This window comes from Trichomycterus rosablanca, chromosome 8, assembly GCF_030014385.1.
Source record: "Trichomycterus rosablanca isolate fTriRos1 chromosome 8, fTriRos1.hap1, whole genome shotgun sequence".
Taxonomy (NCBI): Eukaryota; Metazoa; Chordata; class Actinopteri; order Siluriformes; family Trichomycteridae; genus Trichomycterus; species Trichomycterus rosablanca.
The window spans coordinates 6,433,820-6,446,445 of NC_085995.1; the positions used below are offsets into that span (position 1 = coordinate 6,433,820).

General features: G+C 38.4%; 1 protein-coding gene across 1 annotated transcript in view; it reads right to left on the minus strand.

The window, feature by feature from the left end:
- The window catches only part of pigg (phosphatidylinositol glycan anchor biosynthesis class G (EMM blood group)), a 133,567-nt gene extending 121,224 nt beyond the window's left edge, over positions 1-12,343 (minus strand). The window contains exons 1-2 of the mRNA XM_063000958.1: positions 12,190-12,343; positions 11,236-11,441 (exon numbers count right to left, since the gene is read on the minus strand). Coding sequence (XP_062857028.1) covers positions 11,236-11,441; positions 12,190-12,343 — 360 coding nt within the window. The remainder of the gene's footprint in view (positions 1-11,235; positions 11,442-12,189) is intronic.
- Positions 12,344-12,626: the final 283 nt, after the last annotated feature.

Sequence of the window (12,626 nt, forward strand, 5' to 3'; positions counted from 1 at the left end):
CCCATGTCTGTTAAGTTATTCAGGCCAGAAAAATAATTAATAATCTGCTATTTAAAAGAAATATAAGCAGCGCAGCTTTTCTACTTCCAAATGTTTGCACTGTCATTAAAGAATTAGGTTTGTAAAAAAGAACAATGAAAGTTAAATATTTAAAATTTAAAACTGTTCCTGTACTCAAATTAAATCAGGATTTTCATTTGCAATACACACTCACATAATGCACACAACATACAGTCATTTTCTATAAACTGAGTATGTTCTGAGTCTCTTGTCCTGAAGCCGTGCAGTGCAGTCGCTCCTGTTTCTCACTTCTGATTTTGTTTTAAATCTAGAACACTGATCCTGAGCTTTTACACACCTCACAAATTCCTTATTTATGGTTTTCAATCCAATTTCATTCTCACACTGGATTTTTACAGCCTCTGAAGCTCGACAACACACGGTCCTGGGAGTCTGAGTGGTCATGGTCTTTGCTTTTGGAATCCCATACATCAATACAAATAAGAAGTTCATAACCTTGACCTGAACCTGTGTGTGTGTGTGTGTGTGTGTGTGTGTGTGGGTGTGTGTGTTCACCCCTCAGAAGTTGTTGTTCATATGCCTAAGCTGTTCAGTTGTTTTAGCATTGGATAAAATCTCTATACAGGAAGCTAAGGAGAACCTGTTGACCTCTGCTGTTTACTAATAAGACTGTGCAGTCAGGGTTCATATAAGCCAAAGAATCTGGCAGGTACAGTCCTAAAAATATTGTGTTACATTGTTGGGCTGTTAGACGTTAGAAAAGGATGCAAAAAATATATCACTGCATTAAAGCACTGACCTTAGATTTATTACATTTACATTTTTGGCATTTAGCAGACGCCTTTATCCAAAGCGACTTATAGTACAGTTACAGTGTACAGTCTGAGCAATTGATGGTTAAGGGCCCAACAGCAGCAACCTGGCAGTGGTGGGGCTTGAACCAGCGACCTTCTGATTACTAGTCAAGTACCTTAACTGCTAGGCTACAACTGCCTAAATCAAACATTTCTTATTGCTTTTATAGATGTAGGGTTTTCATTTAGGGTTCCTCCACGTTTAATAGTGACGAGATTTAAAAGCCTGTGGGTGTAGGCTGCTATTCTTTTAGTCAACTTTTTAGAAGACTTTCTGCAGACAATAAATTCTGAATAGATAAGTTAAAAATGCAAAAACAATTCTGTCTTCCAGTCCCAAACATCCCAATTATTTTTGTTTGTTTGAAAAAGATCTATATGGCTGGGGAAGAACAAACTCCTCACAGACACTGACTAAAGGCAAAGCAAACACTTGCTCCCCCAATAAATAATAATAATTATACTAATAGTAAAATTATGATGATGATGATTATGTTTATTATTATAATTATTGCTGGCCTGTTTCTCAAAACAGCAAAATCTGTACCCACGGTTTAGCAATCCATACTCTTAGTTTATAAACTGTACCCACGGATTTGTAAAGTGTACCCACAATTTAGCAAAACTGTACCCTAACCTTAGCAAAACAGTGCTCATGGTTTTATAAATCGTACTTTCAGATTTAAAATCTGTGCCCTTCACAAACAGCTGGTTCTTCTAAGATTTCAGTGCATCCATGGCCACATAAGTATGTACAATACACTAAAATTTAATGATACATGTACAGTACCAGTCAAAAGTTTGAACACACTTTCTCATTCCTGTGGTTTTTCTTGATTTTTTTTTATTTTCTACATTGTAGATTAATACTGAAGACATCCAAACTATGAAGGAACACATATGGAATTATGTAGTGAACAAAAAAGTGTTAAACAAACCAGAATATGTTTTATATTTTAGATTCTTCAAAGTAGCCATCTTTTGCTCTGATGACAGCTTTGCACACTTTTGGCATTTTCTCAATCAGCTTCATGAGGTAGCCACCTGGAATGGTTTTCAATTAACGTTTGTGCCTTGTCAAGAGTTAATTTCTGGAATTTCTTGCTTTTGTAATGTGTTTGAGACCATCAGTTGTGTTGTGCAGAGGTAGAGTTGGTAAAATATAAAACATATTCTGGTTTGTTTAACACTTTTTTGTTCACTACATAATTCCATATGTGTTCCTTCATAGTTTGAATGTCTTCAGTATTAATCTACAATGTAGAAAATAAAAATAATCAAGAAAAACCATTGAAGGGAAGGTGTGTCCAAACTTTTGACTGGTACTGTATTTATATTTATTATTGCTTACATATTTATTATTGTTAGTTTGCTATACCCACCATGCAAACCTGGTGGTGACACAGTGGGTACAGTTTACAAATCAGTGGGTACACTTTACAAATTTGTGGGTACAGTTTACATATCCGTGGGTACAGTTTACAAATCTGTGGGTACAGTTTTGCTAAACAGTGGGTACACTCTACAAAACTGTGGGTACAGTTTATAAACTGAGAGTACGGATTACTAAACTGTGGGTACAGATTTTGCTCTTTCATATTTTTTCTCGTTTGTGACCTCAGTTATATAGTAAATGAAAATGTAAAAAACATTAAACATGCTGTTTACACATAGTGAGATCTGCACGAGGTGGATCATCCTACAGTAAATCAGGTAAACAACACACAAGCGCCCGGCTGCCCACTATACCAGTCAACTATCTTTCATTGCTCTGATGTTTAGTTTTGATGCATTGTAAGTGGACAGCTGGCACTTTGACTGACCTGTGACTATGCAGCCCCTAAGACAGAGAGGTTTAATGCACTGTGTGTTGTGACTGTTCACCCTGTTCACCCAATTACCAGTATTACAATTATCTGCAATTTGAGCCCCAGTAGCCCCTCTATAGCCTTTATGTCCCTTGGCACTGATTAGTCTTGGCCACCCAACTAACGGCAGTTCATAGTTTGTCCCTCCTTGGACCACTGTCAGTGGGTACTCATCACAGTTGCCTGTTAGCTAGAGTGACCATAATTTGGATTTCAAAACAGAGGACACTTGGCGGGGACACTTGTAATTGTTGGCACCATGGCAAAGTGTATAAAGTAGGGGTTGAAATATTTGACAAATGCATCAATAACCACGAAACTATGTTAATGAATCTTAATAAATAAACAGCTAGTTTTTAATAAGACAACTAACAAATGCATTTATGGTCAGATAATTCTATTACTTCCAATTCAGCGTTTAGCCCTAAACAATAAAAATAAGAGATAATAATTTTAAGAGAAGTGCAAGAAGGTAATTTGGATATTTTTTTAGGTCCAAAAAAGAGGACATATCTGGGAAAATAAGGACGTATGGTCACCCTATGTTAGCCCCCTTGCTGTTTCTGAGATACTTTAACCAGTCATCTGGTTATAAAAATTCAGCCCTTATCATTAGGTTTTTATCCTGATCATATCTGCTGAATTCAGCATTTAATCAGCTCAGTGTTTAAGGTTTTGCTGACTGACAGGCATAGCTGTTATAAAAAGACATTGCAATGCACATTTTTGGGGGGGTGATACTAATGTTTTGGCTCATTAGTGAATAGTCTAGACTTTACATTGCTGTAACTGCTGGTGTATAATGAGCTGTATTTGATGTCACACTGAACCACTTTACTTTAGCACTAATTTAATGGTTACTAAAAATAAGCAAACGACTTAATGAATATAACCAATTACTGAAATTCTAGCCTTTAGCTTTAAAGTAACAGCAGGGTGGCACAACCTAACACACACTTTAATACGCCAGCCTGAAAAATGTTTGAAATCCTTAACAGTGCAGAAAAAGAGCATTTGTGTGTATATAATCATATTCTGTCTCCCATATAGTCCTAGTTATTTTCCAGATTCAACCAATTTTGGTCTTCTAAGCCCCCTGATCTTTCTGTGAATCACCTCTAATGACTAGGACCTGATGGTGAGGTGAAGGAAAAATGCATTATCAAAGATTCTCTCCACATATTCACTGTAATAAATCTGATCATTAGAGGAGAAGCACAAACTTTATCTGGTTTGATCTTCACTTTTCTGCCTTTATTAAAGATGCCAAAATCTTGTATCACAGCATAATATTATAGTCTGGTAACAGAATACAGTGTGTGTGTGGTGGATTGGACTAGTTTGTTTGTTTGTTTATTAGTGTTTTAACATCATGTTTTACACTTTGGTTACATTCATGACAGGAACGGTAGTTACTCATTACCCATGATTCAACAGTTCACAAGGTTATATCAAACACAGTCATGGACAATTTTGTATCTCCAATTCACCTCACTTGCACGTCTTTGGACTGTGGGAGGAAACCGGAGCCCCCGGAGGAAACCCACGTGGACAAGGGGAGGCAACAGTGCTACCCACTTAGCCATAGTGCTGCCCGATTGGACAAGTAATCAGAAGGTTGTGCTCTGTGTTTGGTATTTGCATCCAAATTCTTTCACTGTTGGACACAACAAGGTCATTTTACTTACTAAAATATTGTTTATCATGACAACTAATCGTGTTTGCAATTTTGTAACAAGATAAATGTTTTTTTACCACTGAGCACTGAGAACAATTTTAATAAAGAACTTGTATCTGATTAAAGGTTATAGACGGTTTGAGATTATTTGCTGAATTTCCAGAAATATTCAGAAAAAGGAAGATGATCTGTGAAACTCGTAGCTATGAACAACAATGACATCACAGCTCAAGTTCAAGATCTGGTGCCCAACCAAGAGGACAAACCTCAGACCCATCGGTCAACATGTCAAATTTCCAGGAAAAAAAAAAAACCTAAACTTGCAGGTATTTTGATGCTTCTTTCAGCTTGATGAATTTTCTTTCAAAATTCACTGAATTTTATTACAACCAGGGAAGGTGGTCCGTGTACCTCCGACACGTAGGCAGTACCGACTGCATCTTTTCACCTGCACGAGGCGAGTTCATATGCGGATCAGCCTTGTGCACGGAGAGCAACACCCTGATCAGCATTATTCCTCAACTCTGCGCAGGTGCCATCAATCAGCCAGCAGAGGTTATAATTGCACCAGTTATGAGGAACCCGGTCTGGCTTTTCCCACCCTGTGAACAACAGCCAATCGTTGTTTATGTAGGCGCCCAGCCCAGCCGGATGGCAGAGCTGAGATTCGATACGAGGTATTCAAAATCCCAGCTCTGGTGTGCTAGCGTGTTTTACCGCTGCGCCACCTGAGCGCCCATGGTTTTAAAAACGAAAAAAAATATGTTTAATAATGGTTTTAAAAATGAATAGCAAGTGACCAAAATAAAATATGATCTGTAATTCAATTCCTGTTTGTTTGTTATTGGATTTTTGATCTTGAAACGAAAAACAAAAAAAAAACTGTTTTCTTGTTTTTCAATAATGGTTTTTAAAATTTGCTATATTCAATTTTTGGCCAGTTTTTCTGTTTTTCAAAAAAACGAATGACCAAGGGTAGACGGACCGAAGGTTCACATTAGATTTTTCTTGAGAAAAAAAATACACACTCAGACTTTGTGTCTTTATATAGGATGTGGCACCTCAACAACCCACCTTTCCAGTATTATTTGAATAACTGAAACACCTCTTACAGAATTCTTTACGTAATATGTGTTTGTCTATTTTTACCACTTCAATAAAGACCAAATCACATTTTCTGAATACTGAATTTAGAAATCCTGGTTCCAAGGGTTCCACCAAGTTTTTATTCCTGATATTGTACAGTATGTCATTTACTAGCTTTAGATAGCACGGCATAAAATCCTTCCAACTGGGCAAAATCCCAGCTTAGGTTACAGCACAGATCTGCTACTCCTCGAACATCCCTGGCATAGCGGTATTTCATGTGTGGTACTTCATGCGTGGATTACTTTGAACTAGGACACTGTAAAAGGATCACTGCATGGCCGTGTAAACTATTATGAGCTATTGATTAGCTCATAAAACATGGAAGAGGTGTAATATGCTTGAGACAAGATCACACAAACTAAAACCTCAGAGGCTCCGTTCTGGAGCGTTTCCCTCAGCAGTGTGTTTAAGAAAGATTAGTCATGTATATGCAGGTCAGAAGTAAGCAAACACCAACACCATTATGCAAGCATTCTGAAATTCCCCTGATCTTCACTTTAAATTAAGATTCAGTTTGCTCTTTACAGGAATAATAAATGCGCGCCGGTGAGATGACTCGAGTATTTACAGTCCGAGTGTGTAGAGGCAGCAGACAGGTCAGCTCCACCGCTGCACAGCACCGTGCACTTTACCCTTCCACTATCTATCAAAAATTTATAATAATGCACCAGGTCTGTGTGTGCTGGCATTACACATTAATGTAATAATACATTGCATGTCCCTAACTAACAGTTTGGGGAACTACTCTCGTATATCTGAATGCTCATAGAAACCGGCGCTCAGGAGGTGCAGTCAAAATATGCCAGCCCTCTTCTGAAGAGACCTGGGGTTCAAATCTCAGCGGTGCTATCAGCTGGATGGGCATCTACACAGACTTGACTGACTATGGCTGCATCGGACATTGCATACTTTAACAGTACGTACTAAATTCGACACAGTATCTTACCAACATCACGTGATGCATGATGTCACATCACCACAGGTATAACAATTTTAGAATTAGACAAAATTAATTCTGTCGCTCTCCACAAAGCCACTCATAATGTTGTTCAGGGTTGTACTTGATCGTAACATTTTTAATTTTTGGGATAGATACCCATTCTATATTTTATATTCTATATCTATCTATATATATTATCGGACCGCAGTGTGCTGTGTTTGCATACTTAAAAATGGGCGCCCATGCAGTAGGTCATCCTGGTACTTTTCCCATACTGTTTAATGAATACTACGTATTCAGCACCCGCTCTCGCGTACTACGATTTTGGACGCAGCCTATGTCTTTCAAAAAGGGGGTAAGTCTGAACACCTTACTCATTGGGAGGTACACTTGTCATTGCACACTTAGGGCTGGTACCAAGCCTGGATGAGGAGGGTTGCTGCCTTTATACCTTAAATGTAGACTTTATTTATTTATTATTTTATTTAAGTTCAAGTTTTTAAAGTCAAACACAGTCACGGACAATTTAGTATCTCCAATTCACCTCACTTGCACGTCTTTGGACTGTGGAAGGAAACCGGAGCTCCCGGAGGAAACCCATGCAGACACGGGGAGAACATCCAGCGGGCCGCTCCACCTGGGAATTGAACCCAGGACCTTCTTGCTGTGACATTGATACCCACTGAGCCACCGTGCCTCCCCAAACAATGGATTACTTTAATTGTATTTTATTATATGGTGGTACAATGGTTTGGTGGGTAGAACAGTTGCCTCAAAGCAAGAAAGTCCTGCGTTTGATTCCCAGGTGGTGCAGTCCGATTCATTTCTGTGTGGAGTTTGCATGTTCTCCCCGTGTCGGCATGGGTTTCCTCCCACAGTCCAAAGACATGCAGTCAGGTTTATTGAGTGTGTTTGCCTTGTGATGGACTGGCGACTTGTCCAAGGTGTTTCCTATCTTTCGCCCAATGAATTGTACCCACTGTGACCCACTGGTCAAACAGCCAATGCATGAATTATTATTATTAAAATATTAATAACTATTTTATTATTATTACTCTTTTTTGCCATGGATTGTTGAGAAATGTGTAAATCAGTAGCATTAATAAACAACCTAATGGAAGTCCTCACAGGGCAAAACAAATTATCCAATCACAAAAAAGCAGAACGAAATAAGATGAACTATTATTGTATGAACAGGCCTGAGCATCTCACAAACCATTAATACTTTCTAAGAATTTCTATAAAGATGATGGTATGAATCTCTTTGTGACTTTTTTTTCTCCCCTGTCTTTTCAGGAGTGAACAGGCATGTGTACTGACCCATTAAAAAGATACAACAGCACTACAAAAGATGGTCTACTGACCTGACCCACCATGTGTTCAGATTTAGATTTAATTCTATATGTGGCAAAATAAATACTCTAAATAGTACACAATTCCTCTAAAGGCTGTCTGAAACCACAGCACAGCAAGACATATTGGGTGGCCATGGGTATACAGTTATCAACAGAGTCTAAATAATAATCTAAAAGCAGAAAAGCATTTCCATTACAAAAGCTCTAAGAGCTTAAACGTGACATATCACCAGTATGATCAACATGTAAACAGAGCTACAGGATGGAAATGCAAACAATAAAGAATAACACTTTGTATTTTCTGTTTATGCATTTTCCCCATTTTTCCCAAATCTAGACATATCCAATTACCTGATCGCAAATCTCTGAGATCTAGGATCTGGGGTTCGAATCTCAGCTGTGCTATTAGCCGACTGGGTATCCACACAGACTTTAAGGGGGGGAGGGATAAAATTTTTTTGGATTATTATTATTATAGGGTGTCACAGTGGCTCGGTGGGTAGCACTGGTGCCGCACAGCAAAAAGGTCCTGAGTTCGATTCCCAGGTGAAGCAGTTCGAGACCTTTCTGTGTGGAATTTGCATGTTCTTCTCGTTCCGGTGTGGGTTTCCTCCCACAGTCCAAAGACCTACAGTCAGGTTAATTCAAAATGCAATCTCATTAATTTAGTCATATCCAATTACCTGATCGGAACTCTCATCTACTGCTGCAGACTTCCACTAATGACCGAGGAGGGTTGCAACTGACACACGCCCTATTTGACACATCTGCATAACTGACCACATCTTTTTACCTGCATGCGGTGGGTTTACATGGGGATCTGTATCACACGTGGGGGGTCATACACCAATCTCCATTATCCATTGTGGAGATGCCATTGGTCAGCCAGCAAAGAAAACCCTGTTTAGCCACTGTCCAGCCCTTTACAGACACACATTTTCAAAATCACAGATTCTAGTTTTATTGCATTTTACAAAATGTCCCAACTTTTCCGTAAATGTTCTAAATTTGAATTACTTTGTCTAGAATCTTTTAGTGTAACAGATATATAAAACTGAGTTAATCTGTAAAGGCCATTACTATTTCAAACCTGATCAAATGGCTAATAAGTGCAGGTAGAAGATACGATGAACAATCCACATGTTTTAAAACTCTTCACCATTCATAAGGGTTTCATTGACAACATACTCACTAACACATCCACAGTGCTGACAGTGAACGACAGTCCCTAAACCAAGTACGACTGTCACATATCACCAAGGAGTCAGACAGTCAAATCCCTCATCATCCCTCTATATCTCCTCTTAAATAAGCATCTCTGTGTAACAGTTTCACCACCCATGCATGCTTAAGTGCTGTTCCATCTAGGTCTTTCTGTCATGTTGAAATGTAAGAACTCCCAGTCGGGCACAGGTCTATTTAATGACTGAGCAGACAGTGATGTGGATTAATTGGTCATGTCATGCTGGTTGAGGTGAGAAAGCAGTGCAATTATATGAGACTGGGTTCTGTCCCAAAATTAAAGCTCTCCACTGTCATCTTCTGGACATTCAGAGAAACACAGCTAAAGTTGATAGCTGAAGTTCAAACGTTTACATTCACTTCTCTGGGACAGGGGCAGCACGGTGGCTCAGTGGGTAGCACTGTCGCCTCACAGCAAGAAGGTCCTGGGTTCGATCCCCAGGTGGGGCGTTCTGGGTCCTTTCTGTGTGGAGTTTGCATGTTCTCCCCGTGTCTGTGTGGGTTTCCTCCGGGAGCTCCAGTTTCCTCCCACAGTCCAAAAACATGTAAGTGAGGTGAACTGGAGACACTAAATTGTCCATGACTGTGTTTGATATAACCTTGTGAACTGATGAGCTACCTGTCCTGTCATGAATGTAACCAAAGTGTACAACATGACGTTAAAATCCTAATAAACAAACATCTCTGGGACACAAAAATCATTAAATAAGTCATTGTTGAATTCTGGCTGTTTGTTAATAATGTGATTTAAATTCATTTCTGGCTGTAAAAAGTATAAAATCTGCTTATCATTGTATGATAAAGACATCAATGTTATCAGAAAAAGCTTAAATGTACCAACTGCATCTTTATTATGATTAGCATGTTTGGTTAGCGCTTAAAATGATCTGTTTGCTACATTCTGAATGCTAAACTGGTTTATAACACTGCTATCTTCACCATTTTATACTGTTTATATTAAATAAAGCATGAAAAACTGGTAATATAAAACTCTGTGATGTGTTTTACATTTTAATGGACACTTTTTGCTTGTTGGTTATTGGTTAACCGTCAACTAATTATGGTCAGGACTAGGTTAAAAGTTATTAGGAGAGATGTTAATTAGGGATGCAAATTTTGCCAGATTCTGAGTTCAGATGTTTCAGCCATTCCAGTAGCTAACAGGTAAATAAAATCAATGATATAAAATATTTTGTGAACAGCTTGGAAAAGGCTTAATATAAAGGAACTCAAGTGCCCTGGTCTTAACACCATTAAACACATTTGGCATCAGTTGGAATGTCTACTGTGAGCCAGGCCTTCACGTCTAACATTTGTGTCTGACATCAGAAATTAATAAATGGGCACAAATTCCCACAGACATACTTTAAAGAGTGGCTCTTGTTGTTATGGCTGGGCAATGATGTTGGTCAAGAAAACCTTAACTGATTCTAAAGCTGTTAAGCTGTTTCATTTCCTTTTCTGAGCTCTGTTCAGGCCACTGGAGTTTCTTTAAACCAAGCTTTTCTTCATGTCTTTATAGCCCCTGCTTTGTGCAATTTAGCCCCAATTGTTGTGGCTAATACACATGCATTCAAAAATTAGAAGAGGTGTCCCATACTTTTGTCCCTATAGTGTATTTGTAGCAACCCACTGTAAACTTAGACTGTTGTCATTGCAAGTGTTTGTTAACTTTTGATGTTACAACTATTAACTGTTTAACTTAGATGACCTGTCTAATTTATTTAGGGCACTTTTTAAGAATTTCAACAAAAAAAGGGTTTTTATTGTGTTTATGTTAAATGTGAGCTGGTAATTTTGATAAAATATTAAGAAACCCTGCAGTGACTTCCACCACAACAGGAACAACCAACTGTACTTGTGTGTGGATGTTTAGCCAAGTCAGTAGCACTGCTTGGGATTCCATTAAAAAAATTTTTTTTAATCTCTGTTATGACTTGACTTACATCACTGTTATAACTGTAATACACAATATTTATCCATCATCATCATCATCATCTTCCCAGCCGTCAGACAATTTAAATGATACACGACTTGTAAAGCTTTTAAAAATGATCACCAATCACGAACAAGAGCAGAATTCTGACACACTAACAGCTGAAATCTGCATGCATTCCTTCAGACTTACCTTGATTCTAGGCATAGTGACAGTAGGAGGTCTGGCCTTAGCAATAAAGCTGTAGGATGCTCCTCTGTTCAGTACCTGGCTGGTGTACGGCATGAATCTCTTCCCATTGGGCCCAAACACGAAGTCTTCTCTTAAAGCATCTATCAACATAATGACCACTTTCCTGAATTTGGGAGGAGGTACTTTGGATGAGTTCAATCCATTTCCTGCAAACAAAGATCAAAATGTCAAAAGTATATAGACACCTGTTCAAATTATACAACACATTTCTGCAAAAACTGGGACAGTGAAAACAACAATCTGTGATTTGTTATCTCTTTAACTTCTACTTAACTTGACTAAAGAACATTAGTTCTTTTGTATTTTTTTCAATGTTAAGTTAAACAAATTAATAATTTGATGTTTGCAACACACTTAAATATTGGGACACTGTTTGCCATTGTGTTTAATCTTTTAATTGTTTGAAAATTAAAACATTTTGTTGTAGTTCTTCAAGTGGAACAGCTGCAAAAATCTCCTTAAGAAACAATTTGCCAAGCTGGTTTGGAAGAAACTGAATGTCCTGCACAAAGCCCTGACATCATTTATCAGATAATTTTATCCAACGTGACTGACGATTAAGACCGAATATGATGCAATGTTATAATTATGGGTTAAGAGCCTTGCTATAGGCTCTATAGTAACAGTGTCAATTTGGCGACGGTGGGGCTTGAACCAGCAACCTTCTGCTCAAGAGTCCAGTGTCTTAACCACTACGTTACTGCCACACTAATCTCACTCCTGTCAAACATTCTGGAAATGAATTGAAACTTGTGTCTGAAACACATGATCTCACTGCAGTCTGACATGTTTTAAAATCCAACGGAACGTCTTTCCAAATCAGTTAAGACTGTTATAGCTGCAAATCAAGATCTAGCACATGTGGAAGTGATGCCAAGCTGTCCAAATACTTACCTACTAGTGGCTCTGCCGGCAGGTCAGAGAGTTTGTTCATTGATGATAAGGAGGATTTGATAGAAACAGGAAAAAATCCTCTTAGGAAGAGAGCAATGCCCAGTAACTCAATGATCAGACAGAATAAAGCAAACACGGATGAACTCAGTTTCATGGTTACAGGCTCCTTATGCACCCTGCAGATTTCTGGAAATGTTTAATCACTTAAAGCAGGTGATTATATGATTTTAAAAAGATATAACACAGTAACGCTGAAGATAAGCGCGTGTCAGACCGCATCGAGGCACAGAGCTGGTGTTAATCCTCATCCAGCATGCAAACTTAAATCCTGAGATGCGGAACTCTGAACGATGTTACTAGATCATGTGTATAAATTGTGTATATAACACGCAGAACTCCGATCTCGATATAAATCAAGTGTTTTACTGTAATCAGTT